Here is a 19,539-nt window from a genome sequence, read left to right as displayed (position 1 = left end):
AGCCTCCTTCACTGCCCAGTTTCTTTTTAGATCAGAACACACACCTCAGAGCTGCCCTAGGGGATCTCAGTCCTTGTCCACCAAGCAGGGAAGCAAAGACTCAAATGTCTTTCTTAAAATGTACATAACGTTATAATCTTTCTTTCTATGAAGAACTAAGAAAACGACCCTTATTTGGGGAATAAAGAAAACTGATGGTGTTTCTAGAAAAAGAAAGTGTCTGATTCACAAAAAAAATTATATCTGAAAGTAGTTAGCGGGCAGGACATCAGGGAAGGGAATTTTGTAAAGGGGCAGGGACAGTGACTTTATGGAGAGTTCTTAGGCGCCAAGGGTCTCCTCAAAATAGCTTTTGAAAACTGGAAATTTGGTGTGCCTGGGACTCTGGAGTTTAACTCCAAGTCCCAGACTCCAGGAGGTGCCTAGCCCAGCTCTCCAGACACTATTTCCTGGTCCAGAATCAAGTCTGCCTACTCCAGGCAGAGAGCACGAGCTAGGTTGGGATGGGGCATCCTGCCTCTCAATCCCGAAGTCTCCCTGTCTTCTCAGTCGCAGAGTGCGTTGGCAAAACTTTGGGGGCTGAAGTGATACTTCTTCAGGGAAACGAAAGTAAAGCGCTCTAAAGTTTCCAGCGCGGGCTCTTTTTGTTTCCCGCTATCCGCCCAATCTGAATCTGGGCGCTGAGCGAGGGCGGGGCGCAGGAGCCACCTCGGCGGAAACCGCCCCAGGCCGCCAGGGTGGCGGGAGGGAACTGCGAGGGGCAGAGTGCCGGCCCGCCCGCCAGCCTGCGCTCTCCCGCCCAGCAGGGACTGCAGACCTCGAAGCCCGGACGGGCCGCGCGGGCTGGGCGGGGCGCGGCAAGCTGAACGAGGTCTCTGTGCGTTCCGCAGGAGGGGAGCCGGCATCGCCGCGCCTGGGCGGCGGGCGATGACCACCTAGGAGGCTGGCGCGAGCTGCAGACTAGCCGGGCGCGGTGACACGCGGCCATGGAGCCGGACCCCGCGGCGTCGGCCGAGGAGCACGCACCCCCAGGACGGCGGCGGAGGCGTCCTCGAAGAAGGCGCTGGGAGGGCAGGACGCGCACGGTGCGCTCCAACCTGCTGCCGCCCCTGGGCACCGAGGACTCAGCGGCCGGAGTCCCCAAGGGGGAGCGTTTGCTGATCCGTGGCTGCACCCAGCACCTGGTCGACAATCGCCTCAAGACCACCAAGTACACACTGTTGTCCTTCTTGCCCAAGAACCTCTTCGAGCAGTTCCACCGCCTGGCCAACGTGTACTTCGTCTTCATCGCTCTGCTCAACTTTGTACCAGCGGTGAACGCCTTCCAGCCGGGCCTGGCACTGGCTCCTGTTCTGTTCATACTGGCGGTCACAGCCATTAAGGACCTGTGGGAGGACTATAGCCGTCACCGTTCGGACCACGAAATCAACAACCTGGACTGCCTTGTTTACAGCAGGTGAGCCTCTCTTGTCCACGTGGGGTCGAGCTCCTCTGGGAAGTTTGTGCAGGGTGCCATGTGCACGAGGCCAGGGTGGCCCAAGGAGCAGCCCGGGCCCTGTGAAGTCATTTAACCTCAAAGGTGCCTCGATGCCCTAGACGCAGGGGGCCACACGGGGTCCCCTGTCCCAAACTGGCACCTACCCCTTAGCTTCTAAGCCAGAACAAACCCGTGGTTGGCATCTGGCAGCACCTGGGCAGCCTCATCCCCAATTGCTTCTACCTTATGCCTAGATGTGATCACCTGAAGTCCATTTAACACACAGGGATATACAATTTCGGCTTAAATAAGAGCTGTCTTGGGATGAAACGTTCTGATACACCTGGCATAGATCAGATTGAAGGTCCGGGATCACAAACAACAATCTGTCCACTTATGTGAACTGTGATTCGGCCACAGGCTGAGTACCTCTTATTAGTCTCTTGGCTATCTCTCCTGGCCTCCTGCTCCCCTACCTCCTCTCTCCTTTTCCTTTCTTGTCTGTCTCCTCCCCTTTTCCCCAGTGCTTTTGAGATAGCTCTCTGTGTAGCCCAGACTGTTCCTGAGCTGGCAATGATCTTCTTACCTCAGTGTTGGGCTTATAGTCCCGAGTGACCACACTGGCCAGTTTTCTTTCTCTGTGTAGTCCTGGCTGTCCTGGAACTCATTTTGTAGACCAGGCTGGCCTCTAACTCGGAGAGTCCCCTGCCTCTGCCTCCTGAGTGCTGGGCTTAAAGGCATGTGCTACCACCACCACCAGTCTCCAACTGGTTTTCTTAATAAGAATTTTGTTTCCAGATGGAAAGAAGCCTTGAGGGACAGAGTTGCTTCCAGGTTGGTGACAGGGAGTTACCTTCTAGTGAAAGTCTCCTACCCTTCTGTTCTCACACCCTAAGGCTGGGATGTCAGCCAGGGTTTCCTGTGCACAGTACCCCTTTATCCCTGCCTGGACATCCACATAGAGGTAGGGTCGTCTTGGAGCTCTCTACCCAGTAACTGAGGAAAGTGATGGCGTAGCCTTTAAAGCTCAGTTCAACATTTCTCTCTGGCTCACCTTGCTGGACATGGCCTTTGCTGGACACTGGTTGACGTTCTTCATGTCCAGCTTCCACCAGGCCTGAAGGCACCCCAAGAAGCCCCTGAGTTTCCATTGCAAACTGTGCCGCACACACGTGGGTGCTGTTCTTGAGTCCTGGGATAGCTTTTACAAGCCAGGGAATCTCTTTCTTTATACTTGAGTTTTGATTTTTGTTTTTGAAAAGATACTTGCTGTGTTGCCTAGGCCAACTTGAATCTTTTCACTGCCTGGGCAGTGTTGAAGTTCAGAGAAGCTCAGTCCCTTGCAGCTACTGCAGAGGGAGTGGTGCTGGGGCTCCAACAGGTTTCCCGTTGTCCTATGCTTATGCTTTTTAAACTTCCAGTAAGAAGCACTGGGGAGTTTGTTAAAGTATCAGATTCAAATGTGTTACACTCCACAGGTCTTGGAAGAGACCCAGGAATGAGTACGAAATAGCAAAAAAGTGATATAGCAAAAAAGTAATTTTTTTAAAGACAGGATTTCTCTGTAGCTTTGGAGCCTGCCCTGGAACTCACTCTGTAGACCAGGCTGATCTCACAGTGATCTGCCTGCCTCTGCCTTCCAAGTGCTAGGATTAAAGGCATGCACCACCACCACCACCAGGAAAAGAAGGTGATTCTTATGTGATGGCCCACATTTGAGTAGCATCCCCTTGCTTGCCCTGGAAAGATGCTCATTGGAGAGCCATCAGACATGGTGATATGGATGGCAAGGGCTGTGGAATTTCCTGAGTCCTGCTCACCACTCCTTAGCAAGAGAATGAGGAATCTTTTATACAAAAGCCCGCAGTGTCTCCAGCTCCTGTCGGTCATGTATCTGTCTTTGCACACTTTAAGTTGGGGCTCTAGCTGGTCTCTGAGTCTGTGTACATGGAGTTCCCATTTCCACCCAGCCGAACTCTCTGGTAGCTTCCTTTGCAGAAATGCTTAAGTTTTAGGAAATAGTTTAATTCTAGTTGACAAAGTGCTGCCTGTTTGTGATTTGGCCCTTGAGCGCAGCCCCGTCCAATGGATAAAATCTGAGGCAGGAATCTGGCACCGCGAAACTATATCCACCTAAATTTAGGTTCTCAGTTTGTTGCTAAGAGTCCAGCACAGCCTCCAGAGAGGGCTATGATGTTCACCGCCCTCCCTACTAAATCTAAGTTAAAATCTTGAATGGTTTCCCTTGGAGCGAATAGCCCTGCCACCATGGAAGGCCCCTGGATAGTTAGTGGACTTGCGAAGATGATGGTTGTACACAGGGTCTCACCTCAGGTATCTCACCTCCCTCTCTGACCTCATCATCATCCCAGTGCAGAAGTTGCCATCATTTATTTTAAATCAATTCCCAACTGTGAGAAGGGCACTTAACCTAATGTCCCACTTCTCTTCCTTGTTAAGGGAGGGCAGGTTAAATTCTTCCATTCCCAGAAGCCTGAGATTTATGTTATCAGGCCCTTGGGGTAAAAGGAGGTAGAAGCTGGGTTCCATTCCTGAGAGGAGGCCTGAAGCTGGGCTCCTGGGCCTTGGTTTGTTTGCAGAGTGACTACCAGGAGACACCCCTTAGAGAAGACAGGTTAGAGCCTGGGGCTACCTTGTGACCATAAGGGTGCAGGAAGAATTTATGCTGCAGGTGAGGAATGGGGAATGAATTATAAGGCATCTGGGGTGAGGATGGATATGAGCTTTGACCCATGGGTCACTGCACTGGGGGAGCCAGGAAGAACCTGTCGGGTCAGTCCCTTATAAGCACAACAAACCACAGGCCACCATGAAATGTGGAGGTCTGGCCTGTCTTGCTCCTGTTCCAGGTGCCTTCACTTCAGATACAGTGTGAAGGAGGTTTTTATTCAATCAGAGTAGCTTTGTTTGTTTGAGGTGGGTGGTCTCAGCCTGGTGCCTAGGCTCATGATTCCTGGGCTCAAGTATTCCCTCTGCCTCAGTCACCAAGTAGCTGGGACTATAGTAGAGAGCCAATATGTTGTTCAAAGCATGAGAACCCTTAGCAAGGACCCTGTCCTCAAAGGTGGATTGATGGCATGTGACTCTGTATATGTTTTTGTGTGTGTGTGTTCCCCAGTGACAGGCTTTTGAGTGCCTGCCTTGATCTGAGGATCCTCTGTGGCACTTGTTGTCCAGTTCAGTTCCAGAAACTTTGCATCTCTCTTCCTAGGCATCTTCCTAGGCAAAGCATCCTAAGGAGCTGTCATCAGCCTCTGTTCTTGTTCTGAATGCATCCTATCCTCCAGTGGTTTGCAGACTCTATTTAGGAGGTTCTCCTGAGCCATACCAGTAGGCTGGAGAAATATCTGTCTCTAGGCCAGGGGTTGATTGTCCTAAGCTGGCTAGCACCACTATTATGTTGGGATGGCAATCTACAGTAGGAAGTGTTCTGATGTGGGATTCCCCTCTTTATGCTGTGAATATGTTTTATTACCATTGGTTCATAAAGAAGCTGCTTTGGCCTATGGCAAAGAATATAGTAAGGGATATATGATATAAGATATATATATATATATATAAGAATATAAATATATATATAGTAACCGATATAAGTGACAATAATATGTGATTAGTGGTCACAGTCAATCTCTTTCTTAAGAAGAAGGGGGAGGGTAATATGATATAATAATGAATACTTTACATTGATATGGACTTTGGTTTGTTGGTACAAATTTAAGGTCAATTTTGTTATATGTATATTTCTACTCTTGTGTAAGTTATTATGCTTATACAGCTCATTTAAAATGTGATGTATTCTTTAAAATTCTGGATTAATAGTCATTTATAATAGTCAAACTGTAGTCATGTGAGGTTTTCTAGATGTAGTCATGTGAGGTTTTCTAGATGTACAGAGATATATTTCAGATGGATAGGTATTCTTCAAACCTTTCAAAGATCTACAGAATACATTTAAAATGTTTTAAGAACATAGACTTTTCTCAACAGTGAAACAGTGAAACATCCTCTGGCAGCACCAGTTACTTCAGAGAGGTTAATTCTCTTAAGAATTAACTCGTTATGCAATCTGCCTTTAACGTGACAAGGCTAGACATTTGGGCAAGAAACTGCTCTTGCCTGTCCTGCTTGATGGCATACTGGGCATACAAGACCCACAGAAAAATGACTGGATTTTCCAAAAGAAGATAAGACAGTCCTTCAGGGTTCTTGCTTCATGAAAGTGTCTGCCAGACATTCTGCAGGACACAGAAGAAAGTGACTGACAAACTGCTAGTCTAGGCAAAATAGTCTTTCAAATTTCCTGCTTCATGGAAATGCCTGCCAGATACTATGGGTCTATAGGCTGAAGATGGATGCCCCAATGTTACAGAAGAATTTTGGGTGACTGTCTAGCAGCAAGATGTCTCTGTCATTTCTAGAGTTTCGGAAGTTGCTTACAATACACTTTCTGTTTACTTAGGTAATATTATGTCCTTCTGGGGTCTTTGATGGAGTTGAAGACAGATAGTTATAGTTTTCCTTAGTTATGAGTAAAGACATTAGATATGAAACTTTAGACTCACAAATATAAAATAGATAATAGAATATTATCTTTAACTTTGCCAGATACAAATAGACTAAATATCATAAGAAGAGATGATGTGGGATTCCCCTCTTGTATGCAGTGAATATGTTTTATTATCATTGGTTAATAAAGAAGCTGCTTTGGCCTATGGCAGGGCAGAATAGAGCCAGCAGGCCATCTAAGCAGAGATAGAGAAGGAAAGAAGGCAAAGTCAGGCAGATACTATGTAGCCACCCAAGAAGAGGCAACAACCCACAAGCTTCGTGGTAAAATATAAAATAATAGAAATGTGTTAATTTAAGATGTAAGAGTTAGTTAATAAAAAGCCTGAGCTAACAAGCCAAACAGTGTTGTAATTAATATAGTTTCTGTGTGACTATTCAGGTCTGGGCACCTGGGAATAAAAGAGCAGTCTCCATTTACAGTGTACAGCAGGAATTATGTGGGTACCAATAACCATGCATACAGTGGTCCCTTATGTAAAGTATGGAGTTATTTAAAACCTTCACACATTGTCCTGGATACTTTAAGTCAACCGTAGGTGACTTGATACCTAATATATTGGAAACACTGGGTAAAGAGTTATTCTTTTGTATTGTTTAGGCAACAAGGACTAGAAAGGGATCCATGGACATATTTTTAATTCAATGTTGGTTGAGGTCTTGGGTATAGAATCTGTAGGTGTTAATTTAAAAAGAGGCAATTGAGTTCGAGGCCAGCCTGGTCTACAAGAGCTAGCTCCAGGACAGGCTCTAGAAACTATAGGGAAACCCTGTCTCGAAAAACAAAAAAAAAGAAAAAAAAAACAAAAACAAAAAAAAGAGGCAATTGAAGAGAGAGACCAAAGTCAGAAAGGAAGAGAGGCTTTCTCTGACCTTCAGTAGGACCATGTTTATTTGTAGAGAAGGGGCATCTTATCACCCATGTGTGCAGATGGCCAAAATGCCTAAAGGGGAAGATGAGAGGTGGTCCCTTATTGGGCAGAAATCTTGGAAGGGTAGTCCTTCAGCAGGGAACTGTCATTCCTATGAGAGCATATAAGCATGCAGGACAGGAGTGTTATAGCTGTTTTCTGATGGGAGGGTCTTTGTTGGAGTGGGCAGTTCTGGATCCATTGAATAGGTTGTCCTCTGGTCATGCAGTTGTGGGAGAGTCTTGACTTGATCCGCTGGACGGATCAGTGATTGCTGTCCTACACTCCTGGTGAGGCTTGGGAAATAATTATTAGAGGATTATAAGTGGGTGATTTGCTTACAGAGTAAAACAGAAATTTCCCAGGAAGACTGAGGAATAGGGAGGAACAGAGGTGGGAGAAGGGTGGGCATAGAGTTGATTCAGGGTGACAGTGACTATTCTCATATCAGGATTGTTGCACCAAAACAAGCTAACTGAAGTAGCAGGGAGCTACAGAGCACCAGAAAGGGGAACAGGAATAAATAGAGGACTAATTTAAAGAACTGTATCTGGCCCAGAGTAATAAGGATGAAGGTCTCTTTTAGGCAGAGTTTCTCCAGAGCATCTAAAAGATCTTTTTGCAGATGTATCTGGAATAAATGGAGCTGTTTTAGGGTGAGAACATTGGAAAATTTTGTCTGAGTGTAGGCTCAAGCTCAGTCAGTAAAATATTTAAAAGGCAGGGTGAAAACTAGGTATGAGGATATGAAGGAGGAAAGCGAGTCAGAGTGGTAGGGATCCAGAGGAATTTTTTCTAGTCTCTCTATCTCTAGGCCCCGTTTCAAGTACGTTAGAATTTGTTGGCCTGGAAGCAGTATTGTTTGAGGAGGACATAGATCCCATCCTTGGCAGCAGTCAGATCTAGTCCTTTTTGAATTTGCAGTGTTGAAGGCAACAGTCCAGGAGTCGAGCTGGTCCTGAAAGATGTTAAGCTGGTCTGAGCTGATGAGGCAAATTGATGCAAAGGAGGCTTCAGTCGAATCTCTTTAGTAACAGTGTCCATATTGACAAGAAGAGGGATGAGTTGGATGGACCATGCCTCATCAGGCCCCTTTAGAGATCATCCAAATTGCTTTTAGGGATTTGAGGGCTTCGATCTCTTGGGAACTACTTCAAGGCTATCAGACAGGCAATGAGGGAGCAGCAGTTAGAGTGCCTCAGAAGAGGATCCCCTCACAGGATAGGACTTAATAGTTGTCATAGAGATAGAGCATAAGTCAGGAGAAAATAAGTGTCCTCATCATTGTGGGGGAATATTCAGAGACAAAGATACATGAGGAAAAGATATACATCAAAATTACCATGAGTTAAATTCAGTTCTACAACTGGCTGGACCTACCTGCTTGCTTACATCAGACATCTGCATAAGGAACAAGCACCTGGAAGCTTTGTAAAAGAAGTCAGATAAAGTCAGCATCCAAGCAATGAATCTGAGCAGAAAAAGTATCTAAGTGGTATTTCTTGCTGAGCAGAAAGTATCTAAGTGGTATTCCTTGCTTTCACATATGATGAACAAACATCAGATATTTGCTTTAAATATTTACAAATATTAACAATGCCAGCTATTACTTAATACTTAAAACATTTTGATAAGCTATTTTTTTTAAAAAAATTTGGGACTGTTACCTTAAATAACCATGTCTAATATCTGAAAACATGACAGTACATATGCTGCTAACGTCAAATTGTTATACCTGTATCCCAAGGTTATATGGCAAAAACATTTTATGTCAGACTATGTAGTGACAATTTAATTCTAAGTTGTATCCCCCAAAAGAATTGATTTTCAATTTCCAGTGTAAAAATATACTCTGATAGATAGTGACTGTCTTTCTCGTCTCTTTGCTAGAACACTCTAGAACATCCCAAGTTACTACCCAAGTCAGCAACTGCCATGTCAAGAGTCAGATTTATTTTATGTTTTCTAAAATTAACCCTACTAACAGAACCTTTTAAAAATCTCTACATTCCCATCCCATACTCTCAGCCAACAGATGAAAGATGAAAGTAGTCCGTCATATCAAATCAGTAATAAATAATTTATAGTCTAGACTGAATTAACAAACAAGGAAGGCTAAAGCCAACTCTTTGCTCCTTTTGCCCATGGACAAATTCCTAGGTCCCCACGTACTGACAGCAGTAAGCTTATTTCTTACTTTCATTCTTTTAAAAAAATAGACATAATTTGTAAAGCACAAGTAACAAAATTAAGTGGGCTTTAACAAGTATTGGCTTTTGAAATTTTTTTTTTTTAGAAAACATCTAAAAGGATCACGGTCAAAGCCTGTGCACTCCTTGAATCATTTATTACTCTACAGATAAAAGCAATTCTCAGAGACATTGCTTGAATATTCTGGATACGTTTTCCAAACTGTGATTGTGATATCCAAGTGTCTGGTATCCTCCTCTAATGCAGGAACAAGGATGGCTACGGTGTAGTCCTTGAGATTAGCTTCCTCTAAGAGGAAGAACCGAATACCAGGGTCAAGGGCATTACAAGTTGAACTGTCACTCAGGTCCCATACCAGTCAGGTGGTAGCTTAGGTACAAGGTTTTCCTGTTCACAGCAGCCTCATGTGCTGGGTTTGGGAGGCATTGAGGGCAGGGAAATTGCTGTTTGCCTCCCTGTAGTTTGAGCCATTTAGGATGGGGGATTCTGAAGTCCTTCATTGGACAAGAGAATCCATTCTCCTGCCATGTGAGAAGTGAGGAGTAATTCATCTTTACATAAGGAGGAGGTTTTTCCTGTCTGGCCTAGACGGCTGGAGCAGACCTTCTGGCAGGTCCTATTTCCCTTGCATCCTTGTCCTGTGATGAGGCTATCAAGCAGTGTGTTTTGGTGGGATGCGACTCCATCCAAGATAACTTGTGCTGCACCTAAAGGAACTGCATGAACTTGGGGGTGTCCTGCCATGCAAGTGTATTGTAAATTTAACCCATTTACTCAAGCATTTATTTCTTTATAACCAATTTTTAAAATGTATCAGATTTTGAATTTCAAATATTGTTTTACACTAAGGAACTTCAACTTGACATTAAACTTGTTTTGACTGACTTGTTTCAGGCTTGACTTTGACCACATATACAGAATACTATATGATCGGTGATAACAGAAGAATAAAAATTGGGAATAAAAATTAGTCTCTCTCTCCAAGCTCATCTATCTTCCCAGAGGTAGTTTCTTGCTGAAGGACTACACTTCCCAGATTCCCTTGTGATTACCGAAGTCATTTCTGGTCCCATATAAGGGACCACCTCTCGTCTTTCCCCTCATTGTGAATGAACATAGTCCTATCTAAGGTGGGACCAAACCTCTCTTTCTTTCTTACTTCCATCTCTCTACAGCTGCCCGTTTAAATCAGTCTACCAGCGTTCTCATCCCTTCATCTGTGGGCACTGTAGGAGGCAGCCATGATAAGCTAGGCACCAGGTATTGATAGGCTCACTTGGGGCAGCCATGCCTGAAATCGAGTAGATGGGCTCCCCCGCACGTGGAATCCTGGTGCTTGGGCCCCACCTCTCCCTTGTACCCTACCTAATATCACATTCCTTCATCATTCCTTCATTCTACCCGTTATCTTGTTTTTCCTGCTACAGGGGAATAAATCAAGTCTCACACATTCTAAAGGTTTGTTTGACAACTAAGATACACTTGTGTTTGACTTTGTCTTCGATCTGCTGCATGGTGTATTGACATACACTTCGTCCTGACTCTTCTGGGCTCCGTGTGTGGATCTGATGGGATGTCTTCCTATCATTAATTGGGAAAACAGTCTGGAATTCTATCTAGTTGTCTGTCTGTCTGTCTGTCTGTCTGCCCTTCTGTCCGTCCATCCATCCACCCACCCCAGAATTACCCTCTTCCATTTCCTTTATTCTCTGCTGCTCCAGGGAGCCAGGGTTACCTCTGACCTGTGCACCCCAAGCTTCATGGTTTGCTGATTCAGGAGAATTGAGACAGGGAACCTTTCCTAACCAAAACCTCCAAATGTTTTTCTTTTCTTCCATGATGCCCCATATTGTGCCCTCCTGTTCCTCTTCTCCCTTTGTGTGTCTTCCTTTTCTTTTCCTGATGAGCCTGCCTCTTCCTCTTCAGAGCTTTGAATCCCTGGGCCACAGTCCCCACCTCCCATCCCCCACCCCCACCCCCAAGGATACCTGCCATAATTTACCTTTTAAAAAGGAGACAATAGGGTGTAGTTTGGGGGTTTTTTGACTGGGAGGAAGTAGCTTTGTTTTGATGGGCCTCAGTAAAGCCTAGATCCTCCAGCCTTTCTTTTTATGGTAATTAACTCCTAAGGGGTGGCAAAACTGTTTACAACTCTAGTGTAACCCAGGGAAATAGGGTTAGAAGGGAACCAAGGACTGCGGATCCAAAGCCTCTGAGGCCAGAGTTGTTTTGTCTGTGTTCTCACCTACCCATTCGGTTCTCAGAAACAGGGTCTCCCGGTGTGGTGCTGTGTGGTCTCACAAATGTAACCCTCCTACCTCAGCTATGTAGCACCATCCTCTTAGTTTTTGTTTTTGGGTTTTTTTTTTTGTTTTGTTTTTTTTTTTTTTTTTTTTTTTTTTTTTTTTTTTTTTGGTTTTTCGAGACAGAGTTTCTCTGTGGCTTTGGAGCCAGTCCTGGAACTAGCTCTTGTAGACCAGGCTGGCCTCGAACTCACAGAGATCCGTCTCCCTCTGCCTCCCGAGTGCTGGGATTAAAGGCATGCGCCACCACCGCCCGGCTTCCTCTTAGTTTTTGAAGCAACTCTCAGTTATCAAGACATTTCATCTGTAAATGCTTTTTTTTTAAAGTTGCAATAAATGAAACTACAAATACCATTGTATCAGTAAAATTGTTACTAAGTTCTTCCAGTTATTAAATTGCCCAGTCTGAGTTAGAATGTCCACAGGTCATACAAATGGTTTCATTTTTCTCTTTGTATGTTTGAATCTGATCCACATAAAGTCTACTGATTGCTATTAGCTGGAAAATTTTGAAGTCTCTTCCAATATGTAGATTTCTCTTGTAACCCCTCCACGATTCATTTCTCTTGTTTTGGCCTCAGAGTTTCTTTTCAGCAGTTGGGCTATCTGTGGCTTGCACACCGCTGCTGACTCCTGCTGTTTCTTAGCGTGTTGCTACCGAAACAGTTATGAAGTGACAGGGTTGTTCTGGACACTTCCGTAGACCTGTGTCAGGTCCAGGCTTACACTCGTTCAGGCATAACCACATTCATAGGTGCTGTCCCCACTTCCTTTAGAGATGAGTGTCATTTCCTTGCTGCTGTGTGACAGGGCAAGGCTCCGGTCCATCCTGCTCCTCCTGAGTTGCTGGAGGGTGGCAATGGTGGTGATGTCATTCTGCTTCCTGGGAGTCCTGACTTTTAACTGTGCAGCTCAAATAGAAAAAAGAGAGAGAGAGAGAGAAGGGCTTGGTGTGTGTCTCTGTTCTCTCCCAATGAGCAGCAATTTGTTTGCTGAAGTTTATTAACTTTACATTGAAATAATTTTAGATTCACAGGCAAGTTATAAAAAAAGTGTAGAGTTCTTGTATACCCTCCTATTACTCCTCCCCCTCCTCCAACCTCCCTGTGTGGTGCTGAGTATTGAACCCAGAGTTTACCACTGAGCTTCTTCCTTAAGCCCCTTGGTCCACGTGTCCACTTTGAGCTAATGCTAATTAGCTCCATTTCTCTGGCTTCACTGCAAAGGCCCAAATGGAAGCTAACGTCTGTACAAAGCTATGCATTTGTATTTTTTCTTCCTGATGTTGGGTGCTCCTCCAGAAAGCTGGCTTTCCAGCTTCAAAAACATTAATAAGCTACATTTTTTTTGTTTTGCATCTCAAACAGTCTTTCTGCGAATGCATTCAGGCACTTGGGTCATGCATCCTCTGCTGTGATGCGTTGCTAACTTGTGCTATTGGCAGCGCTTGCTTCTCTGGGTTCCCTGTGCTTTTTTACGTCACATCTACAGATAGCCTACTTCTTCATTCCAAATGTCTCTTACATTTCTTGTTTCATGAGCTTGGCCAGAAGTTCGGGACAATGTTGTGTAAGAAATGGCAGAAATGGCTTCTCCTTGTCTTATTTATGATCCTCCAGGTAATATTGTGTTTCACCATTAAGTATGGTGTGTGTGTGTGTGTGTGTGTGTGTGTGTGTGTGTGTGTGAGTATTCTGCTGGGTACCGGATTTGGCCTTGCATGCGTTAGGCAGGTGCTATATCAGAGTTAGATCTCTAGCTCTGTTTTTTATAAATTCTATACATGTATAAAAATAAACATACACATGCACAAACACTCACTTGGAGGATTAAGCTTAAGGCCTTTTGTACACAAAGCATGTGCTCCAATATTGAGCTACACTTCCAGGCCGCAAAATTCAGTATTCATAGGTGGAACATAAGGGAACTTCTGCAACATGGTAAATAGTATGTGTAACCCCCCCCACACACACATACATACACACATTCACACACACACACATTCATACTTTCACACACACACACAGCTTTGGAGTGGGGGTGGTGGATGTGGGATTTTCTGTATCTATTGAGAAGATCATGCAGGCTTGTCATTGAATCAGTATGATTTTCAGGTCAAATTGCAAAATTATTTGCCTACAAATGATCATGTACATTAATACATTAATACACTATTGTTCTCCAAGTGCCCAACATGTGTAACAGTTAGACAGCCCAATGCTCTGCCCATCTGCATTAAAAAAAGTTCATTTCATGAAATCCATGAAGAAAGATCCCCGTCACTTAACACCGCGCTCTAGCCCTGGTCCATGCCCTCAAGTTCTGAGGCTTGGTGAGCTGCCTGTAATTTTTCAGTTGAGGGTGCACCTGAACCTTCCAGCTGACTCTGCTTTTGCCTAGTGTGTATTTCATGGTGTGAGCCTCTTGGAGAATTCACACTTTGGCAAGATAGAACGTAGACTCCCGTGCGTTCTCTTTATCCACAGGGACAAGGCTCTAATGTCTCAGTCTTCTCTAGCATGACACATCAAGAATGAAAAGGCCAACTTGAGCCATCCGGAACCACAACATTTGATGTTTTTGCTTGCAAGTCTGGGCACAGCAGCTTCCACCTCTGGTTGTCCATCTCAAACCACAGGCCAGACACACACTAGAGTCTCTATGTAGATCTTAGCAGCAACCAAAAGAGACTATGGGTGTACTGGTGCCTCTGCCCCAGCCCTGCTTTTCTGCCTAGTGGCCTTTCCAAACCTGATATCCTAGGGAGATGTCACCTCCCTCAGCACATGGAGAATTTTAAAACTGCTAATTCAGTCTTTTCTCACCTCAATCGTATTTTGTATTTTTCGAGTTACTTGAGGTATTTCACGCAAAGTCGTCTAGAGGTTTGTTCATTGCGTCTAACTTACTGTGCAGAGTTCTTCCTATTTCTTTTTTCATTAGTTTGATAAAGATGTATCTTCTCTTACTAGTTTTAAGTTTGTTTCTTCAAAAAAATCGTAGACTGTAAAATAGTGGTTTCATATGTTTTCTAAACAGATACAACTATGTACTTTGTTCTTATTTGTTCCCTGCGTCATGTGCTCTCTCCTGTCCTTTTGCTGGTCTCTCTCTGTTCCCCAATAGCCCCTGCTCTCATGTCATGTATGTTCCATAACCCTCTTGTTCCCCATCACCATCCCCTGCAGATCTATCTTTTCCAGGGCTCCAGTTCCATTCTCCTTTATAGCTAAATATTACAATTGACATTTTCTTTATCCATTCATCTATTGGTGAGCATCCGGGCTCCCATATTTTATTTTATTTTTTAATAGAGCAGCAATACATGTAGTGTGAAGCGGCGGCGGGGCTGTGTCCCAGCACCCGCCGGCCGCCGGCTAGCTTTACACCCGAAATAATTACACGGAAACTGTATTCTTTTAAAACACTGCCTGGCCCATAGTTTCAGCCTCTTATTGGCTAATTCTCACATCTTCCTTTAACCCATATTTAGTAGTCTGGGTAGCACCACGAGGTGTGGCTTACCAGGAGAGATCTTAACCTGCGTCCATCTCGGAGAGGAGCAGCATGGAGACTCACCACCCGACTGCCTCAAGCGTCTCTCCAACTCTACTTCCTTATTCCCACAATTCTGTTCTGTCTACTCCACCTACCTAATTTTCTGTTCTTAAAGGGCCAAGGCAGTTTTCTTTATTAATTAACCAATGAAAGAAACATAGACAGATAACTCTCCTCCATCAAATACACATGGATGTGCAGGTCTCTGTTTGCTGACTTAGGATCCTTTGGATATATATCTAAGACCGGGTGGTTGCATTATGCAGGAACTCTATTTGCAGCCCTGGGTGGGCCCAGCATGCTGGTATCCAGAGAGGCTGCGCAGCTAACATCCCCCAGCGTAGCTCAGCAGCAGTTGATGTCACTTGCTGATGACAGCCATTCTGACCACGGTGAGATGGACTTCCCAGAGCACCTTCCATTTGTGTCTCCCTGGCTACTAAAGACATGGAGTGCATTTCAAATATTTCTTGATTATTTGTATTTCTTTCTCCACAATATGACTATTCAGTTCATTAGTACTTTCCCGACTAGAGGATTCGGGAGACGACAGGTTATGAGTACTTAATTTTTTGAATTCTTTATAGATTTTTAGTATGTATTAGTCTCTTACTGTCTTCTGTGGGAAAACACCATAATAAAAGCAGCTTAAGAGAATGTTTTTTTTTTATTTGAGCAATAAGGGGCTGTCATGGCGGGGTAGAAGCATGGCAGCAAGCTGAAGGCATGGTGGCCGGAACTGAAAACTGGAACATCCCATCTTTCACTGTAAGAATGAAGCGAAGATAGCCAACTAGAAGTGGGGTGAGACTATCAACTCTCAAAGTCCACCTCTTGCGATGTACTTTCTCCCCGGATGTGTTTTGGGTTTATTTTATTGAATGAGATTTTCATCCAAGCATATAATGTGTTTAAATCAAATCCAGCTCCATGTCCTCTCCTCCTACTCCTCCCCTGTTCCCTACTGTTACCCTCTCTGGGTCCTCTTCTTTCTCCCAGCATTTCATTTAGTTTTTTCCGCTTAGCTCTGTTCCCCTATAGCTCTGCTATAGGCCCAAAGCAGTTTCTTTATTAACCAATGATATTCACATTATACAGAGTGGAATCCCACATCACCCAGGAGACATTTCCCTGAAGGAAACTGATTCTGCCTCTCCACACTTGCCAGCAGCTCCTCATCTAAGGGTGTGACTCCTTGCCTCCATCCATGCTGGTATCTTGTCTTAATCATGTATGTGTGTTGCCACGGCCATTGTCAGTTAGTTTGCACAATTGCCCTGTGATGTCTGGAAAATAGTTTTTCCACACAGTCATCCCCTCCCTCTCAGCGAGATGACGACTAAGCCCTGACAGAAGGAGTAAGAGATACACACCTTTCATTTACTGCTGAGCACTCTGCAATCTCCTTCTCTCTGTGTCTTGACCATTTGGGGCTTCTGTGTGAATTGCCACCTACTGTGAAAAGTAGCTACTCTGATGACTGTTGAGAGACACACTAATAGATTGGTGTAGCGAGCCAATAGCAGGTCTGTTTAGTACCATGTCTGTCTTTACCAGAGGGATAGCAGTGGGTCCTTTCTTAAGCTCTATGATATGCCTGGCCTCAGATTCCTGGCCCCATTAGTAGTGGCAGGCATACGTTACACCTTGTGGAATGGACCTTAAATCCAGCCATAAAGTTGTTGGGCAGTCTCCTAATATCCCTGCGAGCGTGGGGTACCCGGATGGCCATCATTACACTTACAGGTAGGTAAGTGAGCGTGACCCCTCCTAACACCATGAGAGCTAGCCAGGAGGCATGACGCTTCCAGTTCAGTACCAGCCTGATTTCTCCACATGCTATGGCTTGAAGGTGTGGTATTTTCCTGGTAGAGTCTTACCATCAAGTTCTCCAGGGTAATCAAGATCAGGAGCACTAGCCTGTAGTTTAGGGGAGCAGTCTATTGGATCCCACTGACCAACAACTCCAAAAGAAATAGCTCATTCCTGGCATTCGACTCTTTATTTTCTAGCCCACGGTGTCTCAGAGAGTCCCCCACCCCTCCAACTTCATTTAAACCCTGTTTAAACGTGTTCCTCTCTCTCTCTCTCTCTCTCTCTCTCTTTCTCTCTCTCTCTCTCTCTCTCCCTCTCCCTCTCCCTCCCTCCCACTCTCCTTCCCCCCCTCCCTGCCCCTCTGTAAATATATATTAGGAAGCTTCTTATAGTAATAGGTTTTCCAAAAGACTTCAGTGTTACTTCTCTGGCCCCATCTTTCCTCTACCCTGCCCTCCCATCTTGCATCCTACTCAATCCCCCTCTGCTATTTCCTGTTGCCAAGCTGTCTTCTATCAACCTTCTCTAAAAGCGGCCTACCTGCAGGTGGATCCGTGAGTTAAACCCAGGGCTTTGTATATGGTAGGCCAGAGTGCTGCTACTTAGCTATACGCCTTCCCCACACTGTAGATATTCTTGGAACGGATATTCGTGAGCCAATAGAAAACATTGGACTTGACCTCAGAGTTCTTTTGGTATCACCTCCAATCCTTTCCTGTGATCCTTATTTCAGGCTTATTCTTACGTATTTCCTACTTCATGACTGGATAAATAGATGTCCCTGTTATTTCTAATGCAGTTCTTCTGTGGCTGAAGCTCCCGTGGCCAAACTTGATCCTGTCATTCATTATGGGGACCATCACAGAAGAGATTCTGTCTTTCCTTCTGAGAGTGGTCAGGTGTCCTAGAGGGGCAACACTCTCTGGACAGTATTTAGTTCTCACGGTGACTTCCATAGTTCCTGGAACTTGATGCTCATTGGCCGAGACTGCTGAGTGTGATGTTCTTGTTCTTCTTGTGACGGTGCCCTCCCCAAGACCATTCAGGCAGATGTTGGAAAGCATTTTTAGAAGAGTATTCTGGAGACAAGGCTTGCCCACACATCTGGATTCCTTGGCTAGGGGAGCTTGAGATGGTGGGAGCTGCAGGTTCTTGCCCTTCACAGTTTATTGGCCAGTTTCTTCCTGCTGAGTTCTGGGAACAGGGGAGCTGAGAAGGCTTATTTGTCTATTTGTCTAAGACCTCCTTGCTATATATAGCAGAGTGAAATAACTTACAGGAAAAAATGTAGATGCTATTTTTATTTCCACATTTTTAGAATGCCCTTAGTCTTCAGTGTTAACTTGTTTTGCATCTTGCTGAAGTACAGTTCGTATATATTGCCCTGTGTACACTCTCTGGTCATTCTTCCCCTGGAGATATTAGGTGTCGGAATACTCTGCAGGCCAGATTGGTTTCACATGGTAATGAGGAGGTATTTTACTTACATTAAGTTAGCCTGTGATAATTAGAATCTCTATGAAGCAGAACCCTTGCCTCAGGTAGGTGCTGAGCAACTGCTGCTGAATACAGTCACTCTCCTTGTATAAACCTGGGAGCGTTACAGCCTGGTAATCTCAGTGCAGATAGAAGCCCGTCAGTGCACTGTGAGGAATAAGGGCTCGAACATGGAAAGGGTAGAGAAGATCACCTGACAGGCAGGTGGACGTTTGAAGAGGTCAGTGTTTCTCTTCAGAGCCATACAGGAATCTCCTTACTACCAAGACCTTTATGTCACGGCGTGACCAGTCTTCAGCTCTGCCACATGATCTAGATGTTCTTCTAGCTGTTCATCTAGATGGTCAAGATATTTAATGAGAGCGAAGACCAAGCTCTCATTAGCTTCTGTAGTTTTATCATGAGTCCAATACAGAGTGTGGATAGCACATGGTGCCGGGATGACCTGGGGGACTGCACACACTCCCAGGATGACCTGGGGGAGCGTACACACTCCCAGGATGACCTTGGGGACTGCACACAACCCCAGGATGACTTTGAAGACTGCACACACTCCCAGGATGACTTTGAAGACTGCACACACTCCCAGGATGACTTTGAAGACTGCACACACTCCCAGGATGGCCTTGGGGATTACACACACTCCCAGGATGGCTTTGGGGCCTGCACACAATTCCAGGATGACCTTGGGGACTGCACACAATGCCAGGATGACCTTGGGGACTGCACACACTGCCAGGATGACCTTGGGGACTGCACACAATGCCAGGATGACCTTGGGGACTGCACACAATGCCAGGATGACCTTGGGGACTGCACACACTGCCAAGATGACCTTGGGGACTGCACACAACCCCAGGATGACTTTGAAAACTGCACACAATCCCAGGATGGTCGTGGGGACTGCACACAAAATTTTTCTTTTTTTTTCTCTCTCTCTTTCTCTGTCTCTCACTCTTTGTCCGTTTGTCTGTCTGTCTCTCTGGTTTTTTGAGACATGCTATTTCTGCTTTTTTTTGAGACAGGGTTTCTCTGTGTAACAGTCCTAGCTATCCTGGAACTAGCTCTTGTAAACCAGGATGGCCTTGCACTCACAGAGATCTACCTGCCTCTGCCTCCCAAACGCTGGGATTAAAGGCATGACCACCACCATCAGGCACAAAATTTTTCAAAAAAGTAA

General features: G+C 45.0%; 1 protein-coding gene across 1 annotated transcript in view; it reads left to right on the top strand.

Moving 5' to 3' along the window:
- Nucleotides 1-986: 986 nt before the first annotated feature.
- The window catches only part of Atp10a (ATPase phospholipid transporting 10A (putative)), a 162,891-nt gene continuing 144,338 nt past the window's right edge, over nt 987-19,539 (top strand). Inside the window, exon 1 of the mRNA XM_038313958.1 lies at nt 987-1,456. Within this exon, the coding sequence (XP_038169886.1) occupies nt 987-1,456 (470 nt within the window). The remainder of the gene's footprint in view (nt 1,457-19,539) is intronic.

This window comes from Arvicola amphibius, chromosome 12 (assembly GCF_903992535.2).
Source record: "Arvicola amphibius chromosome 12, mArvAmp1.2, whole genome shotgun sequence".
Lineage (NCBI taxonomy): Eukaryota > Metazoa > Chordata > Mammalia > Rodentia > Cricetidae > Arvicola > Arvicola amphibius.
This window is presented reverse-complemented; position numbering and strand designations above follow the sequence as displayed.